The sequence below is a fragment of the Scomber scombrus genome, chromosome 8, assembly GCF_963691925.1.
Source record: "Scomber scombrus chromosome 8, fScoSco1.1, whole genome shotgun sequence".
In the NCBI taxonomy this organism is placed as follows: domain Eukaryota; kingdom Metazoa; phylum Chordata; class Actinopteri; order Scombriformes; family Scombridae; genus Scomber; species Scomber scombrus.
In genome coordinates, this window is record NC_084977.1 from 619530 (window position 1) to 634331 (window position 14802).

The following is a 14802-nucleotide window of genomic DNA, read 5'->3' on the forward strand; positions in this document are numbered from 1 at the left end:
ACACATATCCACTATTTTAAGCAGATGCTGAATCAAAAAACGAATACAAAAATAAAATAAATTGGGAATTATAGACTACACTTGAGTTGAATCTGTTACTTGTCTGTCACTCTGTGACTCAGTCCCCTTAAGTCCCTAGTACTGGTCCCTAAACACATTTTGCATTCATTACACCCTCCCACCTATATACAGTAGTTTTCATAACTACAGTATGAACATACAGTAATAGTTTTGTTTGGGTCGACATGTGTATTTCATTTATTCTACATTGTTCTTGACTCTGTGTGAATGTATTGAGAGCTACTGTGTCAAATTCCTTGTCATTATACTTTAATGTCAACGTTTTTTATTTGTATATAAGATTTTTATTCCAACAACATATAGTTTTTATACATAAACATTGTTATATACATAAGCAAGGCTGCAGCTGAGCTTTCAGAAAGTCCCCAACACAACCCATTCTGAGAACATTTTCCCCAGACATTTTCATGAATTCTTAATTGATTTGTTCATATTTTATTCCCCTGAATTTTAACTTGTTAATTTGACTAATTACTTACTAATATCCACCCTGAAAGTCTGTTTCATGTTCGTACCTACACTGCCTGCAACAAATTCTGCATGGGGAATACTTCCTTCATTGATTTGATTTTTGCCCTAAAATATTCACAGCCCACTTAAATATGCTGTCTCTAAAAATATTGAAAGCACTGGCAGGCAAAGTGAATAACATTGATTATTTAATTAAAATGGCTCCTGTAAAAGGGGTGGGGAATATTAGGCAGCAAATGAGCAGTCAGTTCTTTATGACAATAATGACCACTGTCCACTGCTGAAGTATCTAGAATGAGCACTTGAGTGTCAGAACTGGACTATGGAGCAATGGAAGAAGGGGCGTGGTGAACGGTGATGAATAATGTTTTCTTTTAGATCATATGGATGGTCAGGTGCATTTGCATCGTTTACCTGGGGAAGAGATGGAACCAGGGTGCACAATGGGAAGAAGGCAAGCCGGCAGACAGTGCAATGTTCTGCTGTGAAACCTTGGGTTCTTGCATTCGTGTCACTTTGACATGTGTAAAACTACCTAAACATTGTTGCAGACTAAGTACACCCCTTCATGGCAACAGTATTCACTGATGGGAATAGCCTCTTTCAACAGAATAAAAGCACACTACGCTGATGGGTCAGAGCTGTTTTAGTGTTACGGCTGAGTGTATTTAATTCTATAATGTAGGTTACTAAAAGAACTAAATTGACAAAAATTATATGAAAGACACGACCTTAGTGGAACAATGGCTTTTGTTTCGAATTGTCTGTATGTGCAAGTAAACATTAGCACTCTGTCAAATCTAAACCTGTAATGCAATGAACTATTCTGCCATGGACAATAATTCCAAAACATTATTTGTTGCAGAGCTAAGAGTGAGTCTTTTAAGCATATGTCTTAATATTTCACCAGCAGTAGAGTAGTAGTTTTTTATTTCTATATACTTTCTACAGAAGACCTAAAACTGTCACAGAATTAATATCTATAAATGTCGCATTTTTGCTGCCTATATATCAGACAGTATCTTACACTACATACAGTAGCATTAGTTACATTTTTATTGTCTATTTACATCAAATTTGTTATATAAATATAATACATAATTTTCAGAAAAGTAGTCAAGTCAATGCATATAAGAGCCTGATCACAATATAGTGAGGTCAAACACACAGGTTAGACACTGATTGGATTGGCTGGAGTCTAGAAAATCAACTGCATGCACACAAGTAGTCTGTTGTACTGAGTGAAAACCAAACAGTAAAACCGTCAGGGTTCAGTCGTTAGCCTCCATCTTGTCGAGCACTTCAGGAGATGCTGGAGGCTCTGGAGCTGTAGAGACAGCTGGAAAGGTATACAATATTCTGGATATAAACAGCTTTTGTCATGTCAGAGTAAATGACATTTCAAAGCTACTGTTCAGTCCGTTTTAATATCTGAGTCCTCCAAAGTTCAGTATATTTGTTGATTTGAGTTATTAAAACAGACAGCATCGGTCCACAATGTTACAGTCTGGAACTAAAGGCCAGTGCAGCAGAACTGGTTGACCAAAATTACAGAGAGCTAACCCCAAAGTGAGGAGCGCATTCTTATGACGTGGCTCAATGTTGAAAAACACCGTGTTCAAAACAAGGGCAGCAGTTTTTCTTTGCTTTAAGTGTTTTTTGCCACAGTATCCAGGTACTGTACTAGTTTAGAGTCAGCATTCTGGTCTAACGCCAGCATCTGTCTGTCAGATGTCCTTCCAAACACATGGGTGCTTGAGATGCAGGTGACAGGTGGGTGTAACTGGGTTGGTGGAGACAGAGGAGTGGTGGGTTGGATGGTATAGTTTCAACCTGCATGTTGATGTAAGAAGTTTAACTCTTGTATGATTGATGAAACTAAATAGTCTAACAACTTTATCTGTAACATTGTTTAATCAATCTCTGAAAACTGTAGCTGTTTGTTTTAAATAAGCATTTTGCATTTTACTGATTGGTATAGAACATCTGTGTTTCTGTCCAGTATTAATCAAAAACAAGAAGTTGAGTCGTGTGAGTAGATGAGTAGCTGACAGGCTCTCTCAGTGGTTTTAATGTCCACAAAATCCAGGTCATCCCGTCAGCAGGATGTTACGCTCTGCTCAGGCATTGTTGATGATGATGAGAGCAGGACTAGCAGTCTGCTGACTCGTCTCACACATGGAGTCCTGTTCAGCTGGTTTGGCGAAGACTCGCGGCGTGTTAAGGTTGTAGACTCCTGCCTGGAGGAAACAAGCTTGCAGAGTCAGGCACAGCACTTCCTGAGGCTTCAGCTGCAGCTTGTACTGAGTCTGACCCACCCAAGTGAACGAGCTGTGGACATCCAGGGACTCAGGGCTGAAAAAGGCATGAATTGATGGAGAGTTTAGAAAATATGTTCACATTAAGGGAGACGATTGAAAATTAATGTTATATTTGGCTATCAAATAAAATTCTTGTTATCAACAACCAGACTGCTACAGTAAAATGCCTTCACTGTGCACTGTTCACTCTATGAAACATGTCTTTCTTAATTGGTATGTTACAGAATAGCAAAAAAGGGTCACTGCAAACCTCTTTTTTTTTTAAGTCTGTCTTGACAACACTCAACAGCATGTGCATTATAGAGTTATTGGTGGCATTTCTTCTCTCCATACTGGCTGTGAACAGATGTCTTTCCTTGAGCTGCTTGACTAAGGTTTCAAGTGTCATATTAGCTTCAGCTGAGCTCAGAAAGCATTTTAGACTGACCCAGGACTGTGGATTTTATCCCCCAAGTGGAATTGTGTTAAGAAACAAACTTACCTGGTGCTTTTGTGCCGCAAGTCAATGACGACATCAACTTGAGCCAAGGAGCAGTTTGACAGAGTCAGAGTAACTGGCACCACACACAGACTACAATCAAGAGAGAAAACAACTGTTAGTAAATCAGTTCATCTAAGAGATTAATCTTGTCTCCCTCCACCCTAAATTTCATTTTGTGTCTTCTATAGCATCTGCTCTGTAAATGATTTGTCCTTTGATCTCCTTTGAGAAAAAAAACAACAGAAACAATAGGCAGAAATGATATATTAAATTCCTTTATTTCATGATGGTGACCCCTAGTTTTAAATTAGTGAGTCTTTCTTTTGAGACAGCCAGTCAAATTTGTAAATGAAGTGATATTAGTATTCTATCATAGACAGGACAGACAGTCACACTGTGCCCGATATCATCCTGCCACAAGAGCCACAGACCCTGAACAACAACAATCTCCTTATCAGAAGTACAACACTTCAATTTTTGTAGTTTTTGTTGAAATGTATGTAGTTAAGGAGTGATGGAACAGGGAGATTAATCATATATCTGTCAATCCATTGTGTTTTAATAATGTAAATGTGTAACTATCTTCAATTGAAGAAAATGTTACATTTAACATACGAAATTGTAGTCATTGTTTCTTCTTTTTTTTAAACAATGCTTTTATTTATTTTCATCACAGTGCAGAACAAAAGCCAGTGTTCTTATACAGTGTATGACACTACTATAAAACAAACATATCACATTCCCCTAGTGAGTGTTTAATGCGCCATGCAAGGAGCCTACCAGGCTTTTCCCCTTGATCATAATAATTTTGTCTCATTTTGCAGCAGCCTTATTAGATGTTATTTCATTATATTGAGTTCGTAGTAGTAATAATTGTTTATGTATATCGTTATCGCTCTGTCTCTCATGTGTTTTAATGTGGAGTTCCAGCTCACTACATTTTTCCTGCGTTTCTCTTGATCGTCTGCTTGTGTAGCTTATAATTTGACCCCTAATGAATGATTTGAAGGCTTCCCATCATCCATTTAATTTGAAATCTCCACTTAGTGGTTTGACGTTTCAATTTTGGTTCTACATACACCATAGAGACTGTTGCATGCTCTGAAATAATGATGCTGTTAGTAGATAGTGACATCCTCTAATATTAGATAGGAGTTCTGCTGATACCAGAAAATAATCTATTCTAGAGTAACATGTATATGTGCTAGAATAAGAGCACTCTCACTGTTGGGTTCAAATGTCTCCATATATCCACTAAATTAAGTTCCTCAATAATATGATTTAATGTTTCTCCAGATCTTGTGAGTGTTATCCACTCCGACTGATCTATATCTTTGCTGGGATCCAGGACACAAATGAAATACCCAGCAATAATGTTTGTACAGTCTGGCAATGTTGAGATTCTCAAAAATAAACTGTTATAAAACTTATAATCATCAGTATTTGGTCCGTATACATTGATTAAATTAATCTGTGTAGACAGATGACGACCCTATATGATTAAGAATCTAGCATTAAGGTCTGCGGTTACCCTATCAATATGTTTAAACCTGCTGTCTGTAGTTTTGAGAAATAAAGTGGACTTAGCCAGAAAATTTGAACGAGTACAGTCTCCAGGTCCCTCCTTCTCCCTCTCTGCTGCACTGCAGTCTTGCCTTCTAAGCCCCTCCCCACAGAGGAACCTGCCGTGCACGCTGCACGCACGTGAAGGCTCGTCCCCACAGTAAAGCTGCGTTCACATCAAAAGCATCTGATGTGAAAAAAATCGCTTGTATTGCGCTGCTTGATCATAAATATCAATTTTTGGATCATCGCTTCATTCGCGCTTGCGTCACGGATGTGACGTCGGGAGAAACTCGCCGCTGATTGGATTTCGCGGCGTGATGTCGCCTGAAAAGTTCAATTTTTCCAACTTTATTCGCACCCCTTCAGACACTTCATTCGCGCCGCCTGATATGAAATTGCGTGTTGTCGCGCCATTTACATTGATTTTCTATGTAGACTTGCTGCTCAATTCGCGTCAGACGCTTTTGGTCTCAACGCCCCTTAAGAGAGGAAACCTGTTTGACCAGTGAGAGCACGTGCTGCACGGGGGAGGAGCGCTGCCGAGTGAGAGCATGCGCTGTGCGGGGGAGCGGGGCTGCCAGCAGCGTGTGCACAGTTTCATCGACACTCCTCCGGACACTGATTGGTTGTTTTTCTTCGGGAGCGAATGGATTCTTGCAAATCATTTTACGACCACTAGGTGGACCCAGAAACAGTGAATTATGTCACAACGACGAGAAAAACATTTACGTCCGCTATGAGCTGGAATATGTCTTGTAAATACAAATGTATGTTCTCTCAGATTATCTTAATCAATTTTAGAGACAATTTTAGCAAATATAACACAAAAATAGTTACAGACTGCAGCTTTAAAGAGTGACTGTGTTAAGTTTTCTAACATGACTCAAATATAAATGTATGCGTAATCGCACCTTCACCCATGCCCACATCCAAATAAAAAGTAATAAGAGTATATATAAAAGTAAAGAACAAAAAACACCAACCCTGAGCAAGGCATATATCAACTTGTTTCAGCCTATATCATGTAACCATTAACTTTTAACGCCTGACGTTTGGTTTAAGGCATGAATCCAGTTCAAGTCCATTCAATCAGCTAAGTATAGTGTAAGCAGCATAAACCTACCATAACTTCACTGTAATGTTGCATTGGTAGACTCTTAATTAATTATTCTCCGGGCTCCGATTTTTTCCCAGCTCCCTGATGTATTTATCATGTCCACCCATCTGTCAAAAATGGTTGTGTGCTTTCCATTGGTCAGCAGCATCCTGGCGGGGAAGACGATGTGGTGTTTGGTGATCCCCCTGTCCCACAGCCTTTTCCTCACGTCATCGTATTGTCTCTGTTGTGTGTAAACTTCTGCAGACTGGTCCGGGAGAAATTTTATTTTGATGTTTTTGTAGATCACATCTTTCTTTCATTTTCATTCTTTTCTCTCTCTCTCTCTCTCTCTCTCTCTCTCTCTGTCCTTATAATTTAAACATTTCACAATGAATGCTCTCAGCAGGATTTTGGCTTGGTAGTTGGGGGGCTCTTTCCAGAATCGGGGGCCGTACGTCCAGATTTTCCACGATCTATTTCTCCATGTATGAGAATGGGTTGGATCCCTCCTCTTTCTCAGGTATGCCCAGTATGTGGACATTATTATGGCGGCTCCTGCATTCCAAGTCATCAACTTCATCAGCTAAACGTTTAGCCTGCTTTTCAAGTTTGTCCACAATAGTTTGCAGTGTGTTAATCATGTCCTGGGCTGTAGATATGCGCTGTTCTGCTTTGGAAATGTGGCCGCTGCATTCCTTAATATCAGATTAAACGCTCTTGATCGCTGACCGTACTGTCCGTGGTGGAAGGGTTTTCCATGTTTTCAGTGGAGTCAGTGTTACCTGTCTGTGCAGGAGGTGCAGTGCAGTCGTCTTCGGAGTAAGCTTCAGACACATTTTCTTCAATAACAAACCCTCTGGTTGTTTTTTGGTCGTCTTTGTTCCTTTTCTTTGATATATTTACTCGTACGAGCCTAGACTCCCAAGATGTTTTGCTCTCTAAAGTGATTAGGAATGTTTAAAGTGTATAAACTGCAGGATTAGCAACAGAGCAAGAAAGGCTACGACTGCTCAGTGCGCCGCCATTATCGGAAGTCTGTCATTGTTTGATTTTAGCAAAATTATTTATCTGTAAATGTGGATGGCACCTGTTGGCTTTTATGCAGAGTGATTGAGAATGAGCCTATATTATTTAACTTCATATTGATATAATATAGCCTGTGGGTTGGGTGGCCATTACAAAACAATTATTTTAGAGGGTTGCTGCTCTGCAAGATGCTGTGGTAGACCTTTTGTTCCAGTCACTCTGTGCAAGTTACCAACTCTGGATCCAGCAAAAAAGACCCTGACTACCATGGTTCTTGTCCATATATCTTATACAGACAGAAGGTTTGTAACTCAAGTCAACTAAAGGTGAAACTTCTGTAGGAACTGTTTGCATCAACTGTTCAAGGCTTCATTTACTTCTACTGCTAGAGAAAACCTACAAGTTGTTAACCCATTACTTAATCCTTGAAAATTTTAAATTCTTTTTCAGTATTGGCAGCCAAATGTCTGGCAGTTTACTGCTTACCTTTTTACAATCTAATACTATTCATTTGACTTGAACTGCTTAAATCTGCATAAAAACTGGAAAAAAAGGGGGTGTTCTAAAACTTTGCACCAGTGGAATTGGGCTCTATTCACATTACAGGACTTAATGCTCGATTCAGCCAGCTATAGCTGACAACAACAGGACATTTAACTCATATTTCCTCAAATATTGTGTTCCTCTTAAGGGATGAATAAACTCTTGCACTTGCTGAGAAGATATTGCCCAGGGTATGTAATGCGTGTCTGACCGCTATAAATCTATGGAAATTCATTGCTAAATCAAGTGTTCCAAACATAGACTGTGTATACTGTATAAAAGATGGACATAGTGAGGTGTGACATCACCCGTTGGTTTGCATTGCAGCTGCTTTGAAGCCCAAAATTTCAGCTTATGGTTGGCGCTGTCTGGAGCCAGGACCTTCCAGAAAAGGAGTGCGAGGTGTTGCTTTTGACACTCTGAAAACACGCTGCGCTATGGCAGACCTAAGATAATGCTAGCTTACTAGGACTACCAGCTACTGCACACTTGTGCCAACATTAGCTACTGTAACTGTAATTGTGTTAACAGAGCAGGTATCATTAGTGACTAACATGAAACTTACTATAGCCAGGGGGAGCAATAGGTGAGCCAGCTGTCAATCACAGTTTTAAATCAATGCCAACTTGGCACACATCAAAGCTGCTATAAATCTTCAAAACTTATTAACAGAACAATAATTTTCAAATCCTTAATAGAAGGACTGAATTTAGAGATTGAGAACATAGTGACTCGTTGAAAAAAAAAGACTGACTAGAGAGAAGTTTAAGTTTAGTCTATTGAACATCTAGCGACTGCTGGTGGTATTGCACTTTAAGAACTTCCATATTGGTTTCAGCCTCAAGTCTTGTTACTTGCCACTTCCAGACAGACATATCAGGGAGAGAGCTCACCTTTCCTTCTTTATCACATTGTAGAATTACAGATGTTATTGATGAAAAGGACTGTGTCTCTCACCTATTCTGGAGAAACGGATGTGTGTAGGTCTCTGGATAGTGCAGGTTGGTTTTGATAAGTTGGGACAGTTCTGCAGAGGGCAGAACGACTGGAGGAGGCAGCTCTGATTTAAACTTGAACAGCACCATCTCCTGAGCTTCCTGCCACAAAAACACACAAAGTTACAGTGCAAAACCACTTACCTTTTATTTATGGTCTCATACAATTAGCCAATCAGTTTTCAAAGTAAAACCCCACTGAGAAACAAAGCCTCACACAAGATTTTAAGCCTAGAACTACTAAAATTCTGTATTAGTTCAATGCTATATCTGGTCAATGGCCAATGTCTGCAACGTTGGAGTTGTCAGAGAGTTGTGGTTATAGCAATGGATGTTGTCTGCTTCACAGAGCTAGTTGTGGATTTTGGGAGGAAGCATCACTGACTATCTGGCATGGTCCATACACATATGGTCCAGACATCTCGACAAGAAAGATGACTTAAGACCATTATCAACCCCGGACAGCTTAGCCTCTCTTTGGGGGTCCAATGAACCTTCAATTCTAATGTTGTGGAAAGCCTCCTAACTGGTTTGGGAACTAGAAATGCACTGATAATGATATTCATATTGGCTATTGGTCTGATAAAGACTCAAGTAACTGGATTGGGTATCAGTGATAATGGGCTGATCTGGTATCAGATACCAATATTTTAATAAATAAAAATTCACTAAATTGATATCTATGTATTTATTTGTTACAATTTGTTTGACAAAGTTAGGAAAGCAATGTGTAAGTCAAGTCTGATGTTGACTTACACAACATGGGCTATGTCAATGTTTTCAACTTGTTTTTAGGAAAAAAGCAAGTTATGTAGCACGATAACCAAATTGTGGTATCTGACCATTAAACTGTGATCACTGACTCATAGAGAGAAAGAAACACACTGTTTTTGTGTTTGTGTGTATATGTTTGTTGTACCTCTTTGGAAGTCAGAGAACTCGCCTCTTTGCCGATGGTTTGCAGCGCCACATGGAGTTGGCCCTCAAGGATCAGCTGTTTGTTGTCCTCGATCACATAGGCCTGTATAGACACCCACATCACAAATTGGAAACTGAAGCACTATCATCCATTTGAGTCCCTTTTCCACTACATGGTGCAAGCTTGACTTAACTTTTTTGGTTTTCATTAGGAAAAATGTGTGAATAGTACCTGGTAGCTGGTATCTGGTGGTTATTTGGTATAAACTCATACTAAAAGGTGATGTGAACACTGCAGATCATTGGTCAGGTATTTCTCTCATTCACTGGTTTCCCTTTACTGCTGCTCCCTCTCTTTGCTTGACCAATACTGTGCTGTCTCTCTCTCATGCTCACTCAGGTAAAACAAATTAGAGCTGTGCTTGAAACAAAATATTCAAACGAGGAAAAAACAACACAGATGTGTCCAGTTCTTCTTTGTATTTACTGCTGCATTAGCTGGATGTAATGCAGGAATGAAAAAGGAGAAATGCAGAAGAGGGAAATGAAACAGAAACTGAGAGCGTCCATCTCCACAATAAATCATTTGTTGAGTGTTACTTATTTGTGCTTTAGAATGTAACCACTGTGAAACTATCAGATAACGTTTTATTTCTCTCATTTACCAGCTTCATTCACTCTAAGCTGCTCTTTCCTCGCTCTAACACAGCAGTGATGTTTCTCACTCTTGCTCATGCTCTCAGTCCGCTTTATCTCTTTTCCTCTAGTCACAGCTGGTGGCACAGGGGGACATTAGGGGGCAATGTCTATTCATTTGGGCTTTTGTTGCCCCCCCAAATTCAGACTGACAGCTCTCTTCCCCTATCAGATTTATGACTCAATCAGTCAGTCAGTCACCTAAGAGGAAGTTTTTATTAATCTGATAAGGGTGGGCAAGCTGTCAATTTATCAGACCCAATCAGAGTCATGAAAACATCTCTTATGGTGACTGACATTACACCACATCATGCATGCCCTGTTAGAAGGTGGTTCCATGTAGATAGAAGCTAGATGGAAGGAATCTGAAGCATCTTTGGACCAAGCTGTGCCAACAGAGAAGTTGCAGAAGGATGTTTGTGAGACATTTGTTGGCTCTAAACGATCCATTAGGTAATCAAACACCAGATCCTGATGCACCTCAGATCATCCATGTTGACTGGATCCCTGAACAACTTCACACTTTTGTTTTTTTGAAAGAAACTGGCACTTCAGGTTATGATGATATAATCAACCTTATTAACTCAAAGCCCAGAAGACTCTGCCTTGTGTGGACTATGATGTCCTGCTGCCAGGATTTTTTTCTTCTGGCCCGCCATGGCATGTATTGTTTCTGTGACTAAATTCTGAATTGTAACATATTCATTGTTCATTTTGTGTTTGTAGCTACTCTCATAACAGGGTTATGCAGTGTTGGATTTGTTATTACTGTGTTCTTTCCTCTTTTATGTATAAATAGCAATTCATCATCAAAAAAAAAAAAAAGGAGTGCCCACCACCATTCTTTTAAAAAAAGAGTCGAAGCCATAAATAAAAGCTAACTTTTAATATAATAAACAAAGAGAAATGTCCTCCAATTTGTCATAAATTGTAGCCTTAATCAATATTAGAATACTTCCTTGTTTTATGAATGAAGCAAGTTGAAGCTGAAGTAAGGCGAGTGAAGTCTTGAGTAGAATTGAGTCAAGCCAGTACCATGTAATGGAAAAACAGCACTAGTTTCATTGAAGTTGTTACATTTTAGATTATGAAAAAAACATTTAAATCTACCTGATGTGTGAAATAGTCTCTATTTAGCTGGTGTGACTACTTCAAGGTGTGTTTCTTGAATGTATATTCTGTTCAGTTACAATTCATACATTTCTCAATTGGACAGTTGCTGTGTAAGCTGGTGAAAAGCTACTTTTTTCTTATATACTGTTGCTTGTTAAGCTGTTGTACAAGATTTACGTTAGAATAGTAATTTAGGTTCTGCAATTTTGATAAAACACATGATTAATCATTCAGGCCAACTGTGCTTTTGGTTTTGTTATTTATGTTTTTGTGTATATCAGGAAGGCAGTCAACATGATAAAGCTGTCTCTTACTTCTGGGGCTTTACAAAGGCTGACACTATATCATGCAGTTGGTCATTATTTGGCTGTGTGACACATACCTTCCAGATGATGATTATGTTGAGGTCCAGCTCATTACACTTCTTGACCATATTGGTGATGTCAGAGGTTCTATTCATAGGAGGGACAGAGCCCTGAGTCTTGCTGCTGGATGATGTCCTGGCTGAGGCCACATCTACTTGCTGAGACACTGAGGGCCGACAGGAACGGAAGAAGAAATCTCCACAGGGTGTGGCTGAACTGATGATCTGCACGGAAAGAGCAGCAAGCGGTGAGGGGAACGCAGAGGTGGGGAGAAAATAAATAAGAAGGAGCACGTAGAGCAAAGAATATCAATGACCATTCTTTATGACATTAGGCTGCAATAAGTAGTCCATTAGTAAGTGCATTTGCTCAGTATGCAATTGCTCACGTGTTACCTTGGTAACCTTTATCATGTTGATTTGTAGTTATGTGGTACTTAATTGTACTCGTACCCTCCTGGAGTAAAATAATAATCTGTATTTTGTGCAACCTTAAATGCTTTGCACAGTACATCACATGCATATGTCTGGAGAAATGAAAAAAATGCTATTCTAGATCGTGTTACCTATAGCTTTAATTTTGTTTGACAAGTACCAAACACTGTAGGTATTCAGAGACAAAATAAAATTAGGCGTATGTCTGATCACTAAGCTCCAAAGGATCTGGCGACAAACTACAACTAACAGTATCAAAATGAGAACAACCATTTGACAAACTTAACTGACAAAAGCAAAATAGAAATTGTGTGTGCAATTCTTTGTTCTCTAATTTTAATGTTTGCGTTCAGTTTACCCGTTCATTGCCAAGATTCAGGTCTGCAAAGGTGTATTTTTTTACGGCATCCGAGGTGGCTAGAAACAAGAGAGAAAAAACACAGCCAAATCAGTGCTTATTACAAACCCTAAATTGAATCAACACAGATTGATGAGGTTTGTATTTTCTGTTGAAATACCTTGGTGGGGTTTGCACCGTGTGGCCTTGAAACACAACTTGGCTCTCTCTCTGCTGGTGAGTTTACAGTCTGGAGGGGGACAGAGAGAAGCTGCTTATGGCAAGATAGGGATGCATGAAAACTTGGTATATGCATCAGATATGTATTTTGTTATCTGATATACATATTGGGCTTAGGGGATGGCAAGGTGGCTCATTAGCGCCCCCCTGAAATAGTGTGCTGGTAAATTTGCATGTTTAAATTAAATGTTGTAACACGACTTTGTCACATCTTTATGTCAATACTGAGTCATAGTCATAGCACCACCTATTGAGATCAGGAAGTCAGCCCTACTAATCACACACAAAAATCTGATTTACATGTAATTTACATGTTGTGGTTTACACATCATATACAGCAGAGTGATAAGTGACATGCCTTTATCCTTTCAATGGGCTACTTCTCAAGGACTGCAGCAAAAGGAGATACAGGAGTACAAAATCCACTAGAGCAATTTATTCAGGTGCAAACGACTAACGTTCTGACGCTCAAAACAGCAAACAGCTTTTGGCTTTGATGAAGATGCAGTTAGCAACTTGTCCTACTTTGAGAGCATCGACCTCCGCCTGTGGAGAGGCGCAAGAGATTCCCTCTACACACCTTTATCCTTGCCTGGGTTGATACACTTGTAGAGGCGCCAATTTTGACTGCTGCTGGACACCTGGACAATGTGGAACTCACGCACACCAGCTTCACTCTGAGAGCCAAGAGGAGGCAGATTAAAACAAAGACTCACACTTATAGATGAAGAAAGAACCCATCATTGTTTCAGCAGTGATACTGTAGATTGATAAGTTGTTAAACTTGACAGCAAAAGAAAAGAATTGCATATTGTATGACCTTGCCTACTGGAGGTGTAAAGCATGCTGTACATCTCACCGTATTGATGTTCTCCACATCAATAAAGACCAGCGTTCCACTGCTGCCTTTGTCATCCAGACCATGATGTGGAGAGACACTGCTGCGACAGGCTGATGCCTGCACACTCAGAGAACGGCTGGCACAGATAAACACTGTGTGACGTAACACCCGATGACTTCATATGAAAATAGAGAGAAAAAATGGAGATGGGTTATGACAAAAGACTTCGACATGTTTATTCAGAGCTCCTGCACTTTCAGCATAAAATCCTGATCAAATGTATTGAGTATGTAATAAATAGGGCTGTCAATTAATTCCATTAATTCAATTAATTAATCCCATGATTGTCCTGAGTTAACTCGCGATGAATCGCAAATGAATCGCATAATTTTCATTTTTTTCTAAATGTACTTTAAAAGGATATTTTTCAAGTTTTTAATACTCTTATTAACATTGGAGTGGATACATTTGCTTTCTTTATGCAAATGTATGTTTATTATTATTGAAACAATCCAGAACAATGAAAAACTGCATGCTCCAAAAATCTGCTGTCAGGTATGATATCAGTTAGGAGCTAGTTACATTCCCTCTGCCATTCACACACACACACACACACACACACACACACACACACACACACACACAAAAGAATGTAATAAGTGCAAAATACACACACAGTCTGTCTCTCTCTCTCTAGCTTGCTCACACACACATGCATGCACAAAGTCGTGTATGCGCATGTGTGAGCAATTTCAGGAAGAAGGAGCTGTCCCTTTTTCCTCCTCTTGAATATTTAAAAAATGGAGGATAATTCTATATATATTGTATACAGGTTGTGATATTGTGCTTGACTTGCCTGGCTATTTTAGCTAAAAGAGTTATAAAGTTGTTACTCAAATTTTAATTTACAACTGGATTAATTTGTGGTAGAAATAAATGATGGATTATAGAGACAGTTTTCATATATCTAAAATATCATACAACTCAAGTGGGGGAGGCTTTTTTTCTGTCCCTTAATACAAGCATCAATATTGTGTTATGTCAGTGTTTACTTCATTTAATACAAACAAATTGGATACAAACTCTATTGAAGCCCATTGGCCTCAGGCAAAGTAAAGTCCCCCTACCCAAAAAAAGATCTTATTTTACATGTGAGCATACACACTTATAAACGATAACGTCCTATAAACAGCACTGTCAAGCATGCGCTGCATGCTCCAGCTGTGTTGGCAGCTAAAGGAAATAGATAGACTATTGATGACCTGTTACTGCTTT

The 14802-nt window shown here is 39.2% G+C and overlaps 1 protein-coding gene and 1 long non-coding RNA gene across 3 annotated transcripts in view; one reads left to right on the top strand and one right to left on the bottom strand.

Moving 5' to 3' along the window:
- Window positions 1–17: 17 nt before the first annotated feature.
- trappc8 (trafficking protein particle complex subunit 8) overlaps window positions 18–14802 on the bottom strand; it is a 67491-nt gene continuing 52706 nt past the window's right edge. For both annotated transcript variants that reach the window (XM_062424005.1, XM_062424004.1), the window contains 9 exons: window positions 13546–13702; window positions 13267–13363; window positions 12628–12696; window positions 12468–12526; window positions 11693–11899; window positions 9503–9604; window positions 8546–8685; window positions 3355–3444; window positions 18–2907 (listed from right to left, as the gene is read on the bottom strand). In XM_062424005.1, the coding sequence (XP_062279989.1) occupies window positions 2673–2907; window positions 3355–3444; window positions 8546–8685; window positions 9503–9604; window positions 11693–11899; window positions 12468–12526; window positions 12628–12696; window positions 13267–13363; window positions 13546–13702 (1156 nt within the window). In that variant the 3' untranslated portion in view covers window positions 18–2672. The remainder of the gene's footprint in view (window positions 2908–3354; window positions 3445–8545; window positions 8686–9502; window positions 9605–11692; window positions 11900–12467; window positions 12527–12627; window positions 12697–13266; window positions 13364–13545; window positions 13703–14802) is intronic.
- Window positions 2978–3988, top strand: LOC133984592 (uncharacterized). Its single transcript, XR_009925421.1, has 2 exons — window positions 2978–3247; window positions 3343–3988. It is a non-coding gene; the product is annotated as an uncharacterized LOC133984592 (long non-coding RNA).